Here is a 16,511-nt window from a genome sequence, read left to right as displayed (position 1 = left end):
AGAATTAGGTCACTCAGCCCATCAAGTCTACTCCACCATTCAATCATAGCTGATTTTCTTTTTCAACCCCATTCTCCCATCACCTCCCTGTAACCTTTAACACCCTTACCAATCAAGAACCTATCAATCTCTGCCTTAAATATACCCAGTGACTTGGCCTCCACAGCTCTCTGTGGCAATGAATTCCACAGATTCACCACCCTCTTGCTGAAGAAATTCCTCCTTGTTTCAGTTTTAAAGCCTTTATTCTGAGAATTTGGAACCTGTAATAGGGATCAAAGCAGAGGAGATTAATTTACAAATAGTGATTGTTAATGTGAAAAGGGATGGTAATAAGAAGCCAAAAGATCGGACCACAGGAGTTATAAACAGGAAGGCAGGATCATTGTCTGAAGTTATTGAGCTATGTTGTGAGTCTTGAGTTTAGACTTTCATTAGAATAGCATAAATTAGGTCAGAATTAGAGTGGTATAGAGATCGATGAATAGGAGTTGGAGGTCCTCCAGTGAATAAATGGAGATAATCTGTAAATTGGTCACCTAATTTACATTGGAGATGTTCAGTAGAGAGGAGACCACAGTGTGCTCAGTCGACATTATACTAAATTGAAAAATCACCATTTCACCTGGAGAAAATGTTAGGAACTCTGGGTGATAGGCAGTAAGGAGATTAAATGGGAGCTGGTCCATTTCCTTTGTTTGCATGGGAAGATGTGGGGAGATATTTGATGGTTGGATTGTGCTGGAGCTATTGGAAATGAGAAAGGGTGATCCATTAAATATAAATGCTGGTTAGGCAGAAGATGAAACAAAGGAAACTCAATTGTGATACTAGGTTGGGAAAAGGATGTGTGAGGGAGAAATACTGAGTTAAATCATTACATTTTTTGTTAGATTATTAAAATATGTGAGGTCTTTCCTAATATTGCTAGTTTCTGATGCACTGATATTCTGTAGCTAGTGATGGCTCGTAGGTAAATGTCCAGGAGTACATAGTGGTCACTGGGAAAAATTGTTTTACTTTGGACGTCATGGTTACCAGAGTAAGTAAGTGTGACATAAAGTTGTAATTTTGGTTGATAAATTAGTACGAACCACAAATGTTAGAGGTTTTATTTAAAAAATATATATTCTTTTCACTTGACTAAGGAGTGCAGATTTGTCTGATTATCAGTACTTGATCTTAAGTGCATAAGAAAGTGAGCCTAAAAATTGGATTTCAACCTTTTTTGGTGCACTAAACATAGCAAAATGAATCCCCAGCATAAATGTAGTGAAATTGTTCTAAAATATATTAAAAACAATGATATGGTGTGGTTTGAACCCAGAGTCATGCATTAAAATGGGACTTCTGGTGTTCCTGACTGGAGCTGCATGAAAACCTCACAAATGATGCTTCTTTGCCACACTGATCACAGGAAAGGGTGTCAGATCTTATGGGAACTCGCCCCTTGGCAGCTAATAGCGCAATTACATAAAAGTAACTGCAACTACATATTGTGCGATTGTAATGCAGGCGACTGGGGACAGTAACCTGTGTTTGCGGGTACCTCACTCAAATGCCCTGATCGGGTCTACTGATATGAGTGGCTTCTCACCGCTGTAAGGTGTGAAATTTCTGACAGAAGAGGGTTGGATCTAAGTGCCTGGTTCCTCTAATTGGAAAGCAATTTTAGTTGCAGTCTCTTTGTGCCTTGGTTTCTTTCCTATTTAACTTTGTCTGCTGCATGAAGGAAGTATAACTCTAGAACCTTGTGTTATACACTGGGGTATTCATCCCTTTAATTCCCCAGTAGGCTCAATGGATGTTTCATCAATTGACAAGTAATGGGATTTTTTTTAGGACCAAGTAAAAGCCCCTAAACAGCACCAGGCAGAGGTTGGAATCGATAAATTATCTTTGAAATGTTCTCCCTTAGGAGTATTTTCAAAATTTTAAACATCTTTTCTTTCAGCATTTTGTGAGCCTCAGCTCAACCCTAATCTTACTTCTCCACTTCTTGCTATTGTTGGGATTGCCTCACTTGATTACAAGGATGAGCCTCCAGCCTAAGTGTGTTAATAACCATGTCCTAGATTTTGGATCTTAGGGCAAGTGGGAGAACCATTCAGCTGTGCTTCCACTAGTAAAGCAGAACTTTTGGAAATTTTACCTCAAGTTGCAAAACCATAATATCAAGTTACTTTGACTTGGGAAAACAAAAACAAGATTACTTGCATCCAGAAGAGTATTCTTTTATTGGTCAATAGCTTGTTAACTGCATTTAATTTTGTTTAACTTTCATTTTTAGGGATCAGGGAGATGGGAACCATGGGCAGAATCATTGAATTCTGTTCCCCCCATTCCAAAGGATGTGGAGTTCAATGAAATTATAGTACCAACCAAGGATACAATTCGTTACATGAAATTGATGAAACTTTTGACAACAAATCAAAAGCCTTCTATATTTGTGGGTCCAACTGGAACTGGGAAAAGTGTCTACATCATTGTAAGTGCATTATAGTTGATGCATCATAAAGTAAAGTTAATCAGTTGAAGCACGTGATAAAGAATTTGGAGCAGTTACTAATAACCTGAAAATGAAAGCATAAAATTCATTTATGTTAGAAAAAGTTATTAGGTTGCATGTTTTTAAAGGAAATGAAGTTTCATTTGCTTCATTGGAAAGGAGAGGTGCAATGCAACTGTGCTGGCAATCATACCGTCAACAAAGAATTGCAAAAGATCACAACTAAGTTGTTTTGGATAAGTATATCTAGATTAAAATGACAGTAATGGTTATAGCTATGGGCAATCCTGAGAACACAGAATAATCTCTGCTGGCAGTTGGGGCAGGCAACAAATTCAAATGTGGAGGGAAACTGGACAGGATTAAGTAATAGCTATGTTGAAACCAGTTACACATATCTCTTCCATATAATATTTAACAGTTTTTTAAATTATATTTTGAATAGCAAATCTTAAAATACTACCTCAGATATCAGTACAAAGTCAACAACAATATTAATATTTAACTGAGCCATTTCTGTGCTGCATGAATTTTTAAATTCATAAAATCACAGAATTTTACAACAGAGAAGAGGGTCGTTTCACCCATTTATACCTGTATCGACTCTTAGGAATTATCATCCAACTAGTCACACTCTCCTGCTCTTTCTTCATACTTCTGCAAATTCCCCCCAACCCCACCTGTCTCAAATACTTACCTTTATTCCCTTCTGAAAATTATTGAATCTGCTTTGCTGTGTTCATGCTGTAAATTCCAAATTGTAGTAATTAGTTGTGTTTTTTAAAAATAATCATTATCTCCCTGTTGTTTTGCCATCCTTTGTCATCTTGTTCTGATTTATCCTTCAATGGAACCTTTTCTCCTTATTTACTCCGTCAAGATGCTTAATGATTTTGAACACCTTTGTCAAATCACTAACTCTGGACTAAAGCGTCAAAAACATAAAACATTAAAAACATAAAGCATCAAAATTGAAGCAAATTGGAGTCCAAAGAATCAAAAAATGGCATTAAAATACATGTGATCAAGCATTTGGAACTGTTACTAATAACCTCAAAAGATTAAATTCATTCATGCTATTGACTAACATGGTTTGTAATTTTTTTTTCAGGATTTCTTGTTACATCATCTGAACAAAGACATTTACAAGCCATTGCTGATTAACTTTTCAGCTCAAACCACTGCAGCTCAAACTCAGAATATTATCATGTCTAAACTGGACAAAAGGAGAAAAGGGGTTTTTGGTCCCCCTCTAGGCAAAAAAATGGTACAACATTAACATTTATCATATTTACCAATTAATCTGGCAACATTAAAAAAAATTGCAGAATTTATTTGATGAATTCATAATGTCTTTTTGCAGGTTCTCTTCATGCTCAAAAACCAGGCCAAAATTAAATGTGTGGAACAAGTTGCTGCTGTTGTTTATTTGATGTTTCCTTGTCTGCAGTGTTTGGAACAAGGAGTCATGTCTCAAATTAAGGGGTTGGCCAATCTGGACAGAGATGAGAATAAACTTTTTCACCCAGTGGGTAGCGAATGTTTGGAATTCACTACTCATGAGAGCTGTGAATGTTCAGTTACTGAGTATATCCAAGACAAAGATCAATAAAAACATATTTAGATATAAAAAATCAGGGATATAGGGTTAGCGCAGGAAAGTGAAGCAGAGGTGAAAGTGAAAGAACAGTTATGGTCTTATTGAATGGAGAAGCAGGAGCAAGGGCTGTATGGCTATTCCTTCTCTCTCTTGTCTTCTGGAATTAGAGGAGCCCAATGCTGAGGAGCATTGAAGGCTGCAGAAGAATGAAAGTGGAAAATCTGCCATGAGATTTGAAAAATGTTCTTCATAGGCTTACTATGGCTGGTCTATATTGTTTCAGCACTTGGATTGACTTGTGTTCCTTCCAGGTCTCTTCTTATTTATGCAGTATCTAAGTGAATTGGGTACAGAGGGTTATATCACCATTGCTCCAGTAAATATCAGAAGCAAATATCAGTAAATATCATGATCCAAGGGTGCAATGCCAAGGGACAGCATCAATTGCATAGGAGTTAAATACTATAAATATAATTTCTGTGACTTTATCTTGCTGGCATAGAGGGACGCCCACTCAAATTGCAGAGGTAGAAAATTGCCCCTTAGTAAAAATCACTAAGTTTTTCAGTTGAATCCAGTGTTGGGCCAACTATGCTGGAAGTGTATGCTCGGCAATTGTGGAATGTGCAGCATTGTCTATTCTCCATCTATGAAATCTAATGGTACGAAATCAATGCCTGCTTTTGATTTTCTAACAGAAGTTCATGCTGTAAGGTTCTACTTCAATTTTTAAAATTTTGTTAGTGAGTAACACCGCAAGGTGAAAATTGCAAAGAGAAATTTAATTTACAATCTCTAACAAATTTACAGATTTTCACATTTGAAGGTAAGTAGAGAAAACTTAGGACCTAGTAATTCTTCAGCACATGAAAACATTTAATGAAGTGGCAGTGTTGGCACTCGATGGGATTCTTGTTCAAGGCCTGAGTGGAGGTGTTATGTTAGGATCAGCATTCCTGAGTCCTGTGCAACTCCATGTGCACAAACAGTATGGTAGGTCCAAATTTGCATGCAAAACGTGATCTTCCTCTACCATCCTCTGCCGGGGTGGGAATCTTTAATCTGGCAGTATCCAATGGGAACTGACGTATTGAGCTACCGGAGCTGCTTTGGGGTAGACCTACTTGTGGATGGTGAAGTAGGTATGTGTCTCAGAGCCCCATAGTTATCAGAGCTAGGGATTCAGGGCAGGGATAGTGAAGATCAGGGAGCACCAAAATAACAAAAAAAAAGACACCCTCAGGATCATCCTCACTTCATGAACCTTTTAAGTAACGAAGCAGGATGATTCTGCACTCCGAGTAAGGCCTGCCACTGTGGCACACACCGTTTGTGAACAACTTGTTTGTGTTAGAAAATTGAAAGAGTTCAATCAGTCACATGTCATAAACATAACATGTGCACAGGGAACTGTGCTATAATTTCCTATATGTGCATGGACTATCCAATCACATTTTGTGACTGGGTTTCAGTTCAAATTCCTTCCCTTAGTTCATCAAAGTAAGACACTATATGGCAGAATTTCTTTGTCTAAGTCTTTACAAATTGACCTGAGAAGTGCTACTTTTCATGTTAACTCTATACTTCATTTTTTTTTCTCTCAGGTTGTATTTGTGGATGACGTGAACATGCCACAGCGAGAAGTCTATGGTGCTCAGCCACCAGTTGAGCTTCTCCGTCAGTGGTTAGATCATTGGAACTGGTATGACCTTAAGGACTGCAGTATGATTAAACTTGTGGACATACAAATTATGTGTGCAATGGGACCACCTGGTGAGTAATTTTAGGATATCGATGTTCCAGGGATATAGGTATAAACTATATTGTAAATATTGATGGAGAGTGGAAAAACGATGAATGTCATCAGTTGTCATTTTCAGGGAGAATTGAGTGGATTAACCACCTCTTGCAAATGGATTTCTGGGGCAGCGTGCACCTTTGGCACCAATAATATTAAATTTCAAATGAAATTTGACTTAAAAATGGTTTTAGTTTAAGTTGGAAAATCTGGGCTAAAATTAAATTAATCATTTATATGGTGTCCATTACCAACTGTAGAGGAATCATTGTCACAGCAGTGAACCAAAACTGGGAAGTCCAAGGTTCTAAATTGCACGCTCAGCTGATCTGCTGGATTTCAAACATTTGTCATATCTCTTGTGTCATCACGGCGTAGACAATTTGCTCAAGTGGAAAGTCAAATTCTGGGCCAACTCTCTTGCTCAAAGTGCAACATAGTTTTTAATATTCATACATGGAATATGAAAATAGCTGGTGAGGAAATTTATTGTCGGTCCCTTATTACCCTTGAGAAGATGGTGGTCTGTTTTTGTTTTGAAATTCTGGAGTTTATTTGTTGAAAATATTCCCATGCTGTTTCGGGACATTGACCATTTTGCACCATGTGCTGTATGCTACCAGTTAAGACTTGACACATAGCTACATTGTAGATGGTACACATGACATGGTGGAGCCAGAGTGGGTGGATGGAATGCTGATCACTCTAACTGCTTTATCCCAGATGATGTCAAGTTTTTGTGAGTTAGGGGTGTGCTCATCCAAGAAAGAGTAAAGTATTCAATCACATTTCTGACTTGTGCCTTTTAAGATGATGGAAAAATATTTGGAGTCAGGATTTCATTTCTGCCAAGTATGACTCAATCCATACATCACAATGTAAGGTGTACTCACTGTGAAGATGGAGCATCATACCTACCTGTACTACCCAATAATCCCTTCAATTGAGTCTGTTATATACTCACGCATTTGTAACATGTTGACCTCTGAGGATAGATTTAAATAGAATCTTCCGATGTATTGGTTGATTCACTGCAGAATCCCAGAATTGTCACAACACGAAAGGAGGTCATTCCATCTGTCAAGTCTGTTGAACAATCAAATTAATCCCACACCTATCCCTCCCTCCATAACCCTGCAATTTCTTTCCTTTTAGATACTTACCAAATACTTATTCTGTGCAATTGGATCTGTGTCCACGGCAGTCACTGGCATTGCATTCCAGATCCTAACCAACTGCTGTACAAAACAGTGTTTCCTTACAACACTTCTGGTTCTTCTACCAATCGGTTTCAGACTTCCCATTAGATTCCTTCTTCTCTAGCCCTTCCTCTCTTCTATCACCTCCTAATTTCTCACATCATTCCCTTTCACTTCCCCTCCCCCACCCCCTTACCTCCCCCCATCTTACCTGGACTCATCTATCACCTCCAGCTTGTGCTCCTCCCCCCCCGCCTACCTTTTTATTCTGGCTTCTGCCCTCTTCCTTTCCAGTCCTGATGAAGGGTCTCAACCTGAAACGTTGACTGTTTATTTCCCTCCAAAGATGCTGCCTGACCTGCTGAGTTCCTTCAGTGTTTTGTGTGTGTGTCTCCAGATTCCAGCATCTGCAGAATTTCTTGTCTCAGACTTTGTTCCTTGGCTTTTGACACTTCTGCCTATAGGAAAAGTTTCTGTCAATGTCCTCATGATTTTAAATACTCCTATCAAATCCTCTTGCAAACTCCTCAGTTCCAAGGAGAGCAACCCCAGATTCTCCAGTCTGTCCACAAAGGAAAAGTTCCTCATCCCTGGAATCATTTTAGTTTGTCAGTTTGTCAGTCATTTTAGTTGAGTTGACTTTGTCGGTAAGGATAGACAGCAACACCACCACGATTATCCTCAACACTGGTGTCCCACAAGGCTGCGTCCTCAGCCCCCTACTCTACTCCCTATATATTCATGACTGTGTGGCCAGATTCTGCTCTAACATCACCTACAAGTTTGCAGATGAGACCACCGTAGTGGGCCAAATCTCAAATAATGATGAGTCTGAGTACAGGAAGGAGATAGAGAGCCTAGTGACATGGTGGCATGACAACAACCTTTCCTTCAATGTTAGCAAAACAAAAGAGCTGGTCATTGACTTCAGGAAGGGGGGCAGTGCACACGCTCCTGTTTACGTCAATAGTGCTGAGCGAGAGGGTTGAGAGCTTCATGTTCCCAAGAGTGAACATCACCAATATCCTTCCTGGTCCAATTACGTAGATGCCACGGCTAAGAAAGCTCACCTGTGCCTCTACTTCCTCAGGAGGCTAAAGAAATTTGGCATGTTCCCTTTGACCCTCACCAATTTTTATCCATGCACCATAGAAAGCATCCTATCCAGATGCATCACGTCTTGGTATGACAACTGCTCTGTCTGAGATTGTAAGACACTGCAGTTGTGGACACAACTCAGCACATCATGGAAACCAGCCTCCCCTCCATGGACTCTGCGTACACTTCTCACTGCCTTGGTAAAGTAGTCAACATAATCAAAGACCCCACCCACCCCAGACATTCTCTCTTCTCTCCTCTCCCATTGGGCAAAAGATACACAAGCCTGAAAGCACCTACCACCAGGCTCAAGGACAGCTGCTATCGCGCTGTTATAAGACTATTGAACAGTCCCCTAGTATGATAAGATGGACTCTTGACCTCATAATCTACTTTGTTATGGCCTTGCACCTTATTGTCTGCCTGCACTGCACTTTCTCTGTAACTGTAACACTACATTCTGCATTCTGGTATTGTTTTCCCTTGTACTACCTCAATGTATTCTTGTAATGAACTGATCTGTATGGACGGCATGCAAAACAAGTTTTTCACTGTACCTCGGTACATGTGACAATAATAAACCAATTATGAAGCCATGAATCCTAAATATTTTCATAACCATTTTCTCAATTTGCCCAGTCTCTTTCAATGAGCCTTGCACATATATCCCCAGGTTTCTCTGTTCTTGTATTCCTTTCAGAATTGACCCTCTGGTTTATATTATCCTTTCTTACTCTTCCTACCAAAAGATAACACTTCACATTTCTCAGCATTAAATTCCATCTATCACCCATCTGCTCATTCCACTGGCCTTTCTGTATTGTCCTGAAGTTCACTACATCTCCACGTTTTATGTCATGTGCAGTTTAGAAATTGTGCCCTGTACATCTGGTTCCAAGTTATTAATATATAATAAGAAAAACATGGTCATAGTACTGACCTCTGGGGAAATTTCATTGTACACCTCACTCCTGGTCCAAAAAAATTTCATTACTATCTTTTGTTACTTAACTAATTTTCGATGCATCTCTCTTTGTTCCATGGCCTTCAATCTTCATAACAGACTTATTTTGTGGCACTTAATCAAAGACTTTTGCAAATTCATATAAACCATGTTAACCCCATTCCTGTTGTTTCCTAAAAGATCTTTATGAAGTTAGTTGGACACAATTTATCTTCAACAAATCAATGATAGCTTTTTCTAATTAATTTTTATTTGTCTAGGTGATTGCTAATTATTGTTTCTGGAACTTCCTCATCACTGAGGTTAAACTGACTTATCTGTAGTTTCTGAGTTTATCCCGACATCCTTTTTTTGAACAAATAGGTAACTTTCAATTTTCCAGTCAAAGATCACCAAATCCAGTCTGGCAACCATGTCCTGCAAGTTAGTTCTGTTGCTGTTCAGTTAGTTCTGGTGCTGTTCACTTAGTTCTGGTGCTGTTGAATCTCTCTTGATGATGAACCTTAGAGTCATCCATCCATTCTGTGACCTTGTTACCCTGAGCACCTCTTGCAAATGTCTGACCTGGTGAAGTACTGGTTCATCACAGTTGGTTCACAGTTGGTAGCTATCAACAGGAGGTTCCCTTGGCCACATTTGACCTGATGCTTTCATATTTCAAGACTTCTAGGAAGCATTTTCTTTTGTTGATTATGAGGGAGAGACTTATCCTTGCACTCAAGGTGAAATTGAATGTCGGGGCGGCTGCACAGATGGGGATGTAGAGAAGACAGAGGGATCCATGTATCTGGAAGATGAGGAGTGATGCTCCGGAGTAGACTTAATAAGGCACATTGAGATAGTTATACCAGTATAAGGCCACTGTACACATCGATCCTGAAAAGAATCCAAGTTCAAGTGAGCCCATGTGACCTCAGTTATGCTGCCATCCTTTCGTCTGCCTTTGTATTACAGTCAGGTTTGCTTCTATTCCACACACCACTAATCTTCCAGGTTTGCAGAAAGCTGTCAAACCAATGTCAGTTTATGGATAATAAAGTCATATCATGGAGAACTTTGTAGCAAATGGAAAGGGACATTCACTAAAATCCCAGAAAAATAATCTATGGTATCACCTTTGTTATTTCAGTGTTATTAACTAAATTTGTTCAGTGTTATTAAATTATTTTGTTCCTAGGTGGTGGTCGAAACCCAATTACACCACGATTCATGAGGCACTTTAACATTGTGACTATTAACGAGTTTGATGACAAGACTATGTATGTCATTTTCTCTCGGATCCTTAACTGGCAGTTTAACATAAGGTATTTTATGCTATTTTAAGACTTAAATCTTGGAATGAACTGCCTAATGTTTCACTCACTTTTAAATGACTTTCATCCTTAACTATCTCAATCTACATAGAAATGCCAGTATTAAAAAGATTTAGACTGATGGTTTCCTTCTTGCTTTTTATTCTCTCTTGCCTTTTTTACTCTTTTGCTTTCACATTGAGGCTAAAGTTTTCCCAAAATGACTATTTTCTTTTCTACCTTTGTTTAAAAAAATGTTCTGTTTCCTGTTTTTTCTTCTGGAACAAGATGCATAAGTTCACTCATTTCTATGCATATTGTTGCTAATATTCAGGATAAAAACAGGCATGTTTACTGAACCAGGAGGAAATTTCTATGTCGCATTTAAAATGCACATTGCAATTTCTGTCTCAAATTGTTCCACTGAATATCTTTCCAATATTTTTATTAACATTGATGGAGTTATGAATACTTGAGTACCATCTGTATCAAGAGGACAGTGGGGCATGACACCAGTTCAGAGGCGGTAAATGCCTAACTTCCCTTATTCTGACTTTCAAACTCCTTTGAAGGGTATTAAAAGCAGAACATAAAAGATGTCTGAATTATCACTTGTGCCACCTGGAAGGAGATTGCACTAATCGTAGAGTAATAGATTTATACAGCATGGAAACAGGTCCTTTTGTGCAACTTGTCCATACCGACCAAGATACCCATCCAAGCTAATCCCATTTGTCCGTATTTGGCCTATATCCCTCCAAACCTTTCCATCCATGTACCTGTCCAAGTGTCTTTTAAGTGTTGTTATTTACTTGCCTCACCCACTTTCTCTGGCAGCTCATTCCATATTACGCATCACCCTCTGTTTGAAGAAGTTGCTCCTCAGGTGCCTTTTAAATCTTTCCCCTCTCACCTTAAACCTGTGCCCACTAGTTTTTGATTCCCTTTCCCTGGGAAAAGGACTGTTTGTATTCACCTTATCTGTGCCCCTCATAATTTTGTACACCTCTATTGGATCGCCCCTCAGTCTCCTAATTACCAGGGAATAAAGTCCTAGTCCACACAACCTCTCCTTGTAAAGCCCTCAGCCTGCCTAACCTGTCCCTATAACTCAGGCCCTCAATGACTACCAACTCACTGGTCCCCAGGGCTGCAGGATAGTGCTGCAAGAACTTTCACCTCACTCAGATAGGAAATGTAAAACACTCTATAGTTTGCCCTTTTGCTTCCATGTTGGTTCTGAGTACCTGAAATCAGTCCACAGGATCTATGGTAGCATGTGTTTTATGGATGCCTGTAAACATAACAAATGCATACATTTGAATTATGTATTTACTGAATTATATTTAGTTTTTCTGATAAATTACTTTAATCAAGGCAACATTAAATCAACATGTGGCACTTAAATGAGACCATAGGATGTTTGCTACTGGCTTGGCTTGTAGAAATGAAATGTAAAGAAAGAGGACAATAATATGATACTCATTCCACTTACTTTTGAAATGTTCTTCCATTGAGAAAGTGATAACTTAAAAAATTTAAAGTGTACATATTTAAATATATCTATTATATACCTTTTTTGCATCTATTATGTTTTTATTAGGTTTACTTTCCCACCAGAATTTGAAACTCTGACTGCACAGGTCATTCATGCCACTTTAAATGTTTACAAAGAAGCAATGAAGAATCTCCTTCCAACTCCAGCCAAGTCTCACTATCTCTTTAACTTGCGGGATTTCTCCCGTGTTATTCAAGGGGTGTGCCTTTCCAGTCCACAGACAGCAGAAACTCCAGCTGCGATTAAGCGCCTTTGGGTTCATGAGGTGAAATCTTTATTTGAATGGAACAAGATCTGTTTATTGTTGATTATCTGTTTATTCAGTGAAAGTAATGTCCTTGCTGATCAGTTACTAGTACAAATGAAAGTTATGGTGACAAACATGAAAATTGAAAATATTATTAATTCAGGAAATAATTTATTGCGTCAACATGATAAGCCAGTCAGCCTCTCAAGTCTGTTCCACATGTTTAACTAAATCCTAGTTGATTGTATCTTAATTTTATTCAACCCATTTCCCAAATACTGTTACCTACCTAACAATAATCTGTCTTGGTTTTGAAATTACTAATTGACCTACCTACAAAAACTATTTGGAAAGGGAGAGTAATTCATCCTCTTTGTGTGAAGAAATACCACCTGAATGACCAAGAATTCAAATTACTATGTCCTTTAGTTTTAAACTTTTCATTGGAAGAAATGGGTTCCGCCTACCATATTGAATTGTATGAATTTAAGCACTTCAACTAGATTGCTCTTTCAGCACGAAGGAATTTTAAAATTTTGAACATTAGATCATTTTGGCAAGTATGTTTTTCATCTACTCCTGTACAGACTTTTGCAATTGTAGCATGATTTTTACCTCATCTTACTCAAGTTCAAGTTTATTGTCATAGGCATACATACAGAGAGCATAAATGCAATGAAAATTAGCTTTTGGCAGCAGCAGCACAGGACATTACAAACATGACAAACATAAGTTAACATAAACTTAAATTAACAAATTATACAGAACTTACACGACAAAATAAACATAATAACACTGGTGCAAGTTGAGAGAGAGAGAAAAAAACAATATAGTTTGAGGTAGTGTTAAGGTTTTTCAGGTTAGTTCCCACCAGCTCTCTTGGTGGAAAAGGCTAACATTTTATTAGGTATTATTAAAGACGTTACAGCAGGGCACTAACAAAATTCAAGGTAAAATGAATACAGTTTGTGATTGAAGTTCTTTGAAAAAGTTATATGAATCAGAATCATATTTATTATCACTGACTAATAAGATCTGAAATTTGTTGTTTTGCAGCAGCAGTACAGTACAAAGACATAAAATTGTGATAAATTACAAAACTAAATAAATAGTGCAATAAAAAAGGAATAAAGAGGTAGTGTTCATGGGTTCATGGACCGTTCAGAAATCTGATGATGGAGGGGAAGAAGCTGTTTTTGAATCACTGAGTGTGGGTCTTCAGGCTCCTGTCACTCCTGCCCCAGATGGTGAGGGTCTCTTAGCAATGGCTGCCACCTCTTGAAGATGTCATCGATGGTGGGGATGGTTGTGCCTGTGATGGAGGTGGCTGAGTCTACAACCCTCTGCAGCCTCTTGCCATCCTGTGGATTGGAGCCTCCATGCTAGGCTGTGATGCAACCAGTCAGAATGCTCTCCACTTTGGTGACGTACTGAATCCCCTCAAACTCCTAATGAAGTAGAGCTGCTGGCATGCTTTCTTCATGATTGCCTCAATGCGTTGGGCCCAGGATAGATCTTCTGAGGTGTTGACACCCAGGAACTTGAAGTTGCTCACCCTTTCTACCATTGACCCTTCAATGAGGACCTGTGTGTGTTCTCCTGACTTCCCCTTCCTAAAGTCCACAATCAATTCCTTGGTCTTGCTGACATTAGTGCGAGGTTGTTGTTGTGACACCGCTCAGCCAGCCGATCTATCTCGCTCCTGTTTGCCTCCTCGTTGCCATCTGAGATTCTACCAACAACAGTGGTGTCATCAGTGAATTTATAGATGGCGTTTGAGCTGTGCTTAGCCACGCAGTCATAAGTGTAGAGAGAGTAGAGCAGTGGTCTAAGCAAGTATCCTTGAGGTACACCTGTGTTGATTGTCAGCGAGGAGATGTTATTACCGATTCGCATGTGGATAAAGGGGAACTGCTGGATGTATTGTACATCGATTTCCAGGAGACTTTTGATGAGGTGCCACTTCAAAGGTTATTATGGAAAATAAAAGCTCATAATGTAGCATCTAACCTGTTGATGTGGATAGAAGATAGGCTGGGTAACAGGAAGCACAGTGTGGGTATAAATGGTCTTTTTCTTACTGGCAAGATGTAATGAGTGGTGTACGACAAGGATCAGTGCTGGGGCCGTAAACTTTCACAACTTATCTCAATGACTTGGATGAAGACAACAAAGATATGGCTGCCAAATTTGCTGATGACACCACCATAGGGAAGAAAGTAAGTTATGGAGAGAAGATAGAGGTAACAAAGGAATGTGGATAAGCTAAATGAGTAGGCAAAGGTATCACCAAAGGAGTATATTGTGGGAAATATGAAATTGACTAATTTGACAAGAAAAGTTTTTAAAAAAGTATCATTTATCTAAGTGGGAACTGATTACAAAGGAGGGAAGTTGAGCTTCAATCATATGAGACATTGAAGAGACCACATTTGGAACACTGTGCATAGTACTGTTTTTCTTATTTAAAGAAGGATGTCAAAGCATTGGAAGCAGTTCAGAGACTGATATCTGGAAAAGGTCTTATGAGCAAAGTCTATGCTTGTATCCACTAGAACTTAAATGATTGTGAGGTAATTTGATTGCTGGGTGGATGCAGAGAGGAAGTTTCCTCGGAAGAACCTAGAACCAGGTGTCACTATTTAAAACCTCTTCCTCAAAGAGCAGTGGAAGCAGAGTCTTTGAATATTTTTAAGGCAGAGGTAAGTAATTGATAAACAAGGGGGTGAAAGGTTACCACAGGAAGATGGGAATGCAATTTCGGTTGCATTTTGAATGTTGAGATGTTATTAATTGCTTCAGCACCATGAGTAATAATAACATATGGTCAACTCCTTGCTTAGGAGAGTACCTGGGTTGTTCTATTTATTCTTTAGTTAATCAAGATTAATTAAAATTATTTCGTAACCAAATGCAGGTTTTGCGTGTCTATTATGATCGCTTGGTGGACGATGGAGATCGAAATTGGCTTGTTGATTGTCTCCAAACGGTGATGGAAAGTCAGATGAAGGAGAACTTTGATGAACTTTTCAAACACCTGGACTTTAATGGTGACGGCAAAGTGATGGAAGATGAACTTCGCAGTCTCATGTTTTGTGATTTCAGTGACCCAAAAGGTGAAGACAGGGGATATAGGGAAGTCCTTGATTTCACCAGTTTAAGGAAAGTAGTAGAGGCTCATTTGGATGAATTTAATAATCTCAGTAAAAAGCCAATGAATCTAGTTGTATTCAGATTTGCAATCGAGCATGTCTGTCGGATTTCCCGTATTCTAAAGCAGCCACATAGTCATGCTCTTTTAGTGGGAGTTGGAGGCAGTGGCCGTCAGTCACTAACTCGACTAGCAGCACATATGGCTGACTACATACTGTTTCAAGTGGAAATTTCCAAGAGTTATGGCTCTTATGAATGGCGTGAAGATTTAAAACAAATCTTCCGTAAAGCCACAGAAGGTGAAATGCAAGGAGTCTTTTTATTTACTGACACTCAGATTAAACAGGAATCATTTCTAGAAGACATCAACAATTTATTGAATGCAGGAGAAGTGCCAAATCTCTTTGCGGTGGATGAGAAACAGGAGGTTTGTGAACGCATGCGTCTAATTGATCGTCAAAGAGATAAATCAAAGCAGACTGATGGGAGTCCATTGGCTCTTTTCAACATGTTTATTGAGCGCTGTCGTAATCAATTACATGTGGTTTTAGCAATGAGTCCAATTGGGGACGCTTTCCGCAACAGGCTAAGGAAGTTCCCAGCGCTTGTCAATTGTTGTACCATAAATTGGTTTCAGGTAAGTGCTCACATGTTATTTGACAAAGGAAGAATAGTAGACAGTGTTGTTTTAAAGCCTGTTTATTCAATGAGATCATGAGTGATATGTCACCTAATTTCATAAACCAATCTCTGCCCTGTATCTTAATACTTTTGGTTAACTAAGGTCTATTGATCTTAGATGTCAAATTAATAATTCATAAAATTAACAATTGACCTTTTGCTGAAGATGGTTTCAAACTTGTACTACACCTTGTTTAAAGATTTGTTTCCTAACTTCACCCTAGAAGTATTGTCTCAAATTGTTAACATATTTTTATGTTATTCTAGTAAAGTCATACTGCCCTCCTCCAAGATCAGTATGCCTTCCAAAGGTGTTTTGTCAAGAAATAAACATAGTACTTCAGATGTGATGACAATTTTTTTTGATATAACATGTTAACCCTATTTTTCTTTCCGTAGATGCTGCGTGACC

The 16,511-nt window shown here is 38.7% G+C and overlaps 1 protein-coding gene across 1 annotated transcript in view; it reads left to right on the top strand.

The window, feature by feature from the left end:
• dnah7 (dynein, axonemal, heavy chain 7) overlaps nt 1-16,511 on the top strand; it is a 236,137-nt gene that overhangs the window by 117,235 nt on the left and 102,391 nt on the right. Inside the window, exons 35-40 of the mRNA XM_052011084.1 lie at nt 2,291-2,488; nt 3,621-3,776; nt 5,714-5,882; nt 10,346-10,472; nt 12,064-12,283; nt 15,183-16,055. Of these exons, the coding sequence (XP_051867044.1) occupies nt 2,291-2,488; nt 3,621-3,776; nt 5,714-5,882; nt 10,346-10,472; nt 12,064-12,283; nt 15,183-16,055 (1,743 nt within the window). The remainder of the gene's footprint in view (nt 1-2,290; nt 2,489-3,620; nt 3,777-5,713; nt 5,883-10,345; nt 10,473-12,063; nt 12,284-15,182; nt 16,056-16,511) is intronic.

The sequence above is a fragment of the Pristis pectinata genome, chromosome 1 (assembly GCF_009764475.1).
Source record: "Pristis pectinata isolate sPriPec2 chromosome 1, sPriPec2.1.pri, whole genome shotgun sequence".
NCBI lineage: Eukaryota > Metazoa > Chordata > Chondrichthyes > Rhinopristiformes > Pristidae > Pristis > Pristis pectinata.
Note: the sequence above shows the minus strand (reverse complement) of the source record. Positions and strands in the feature narration are given on the sequence as shown.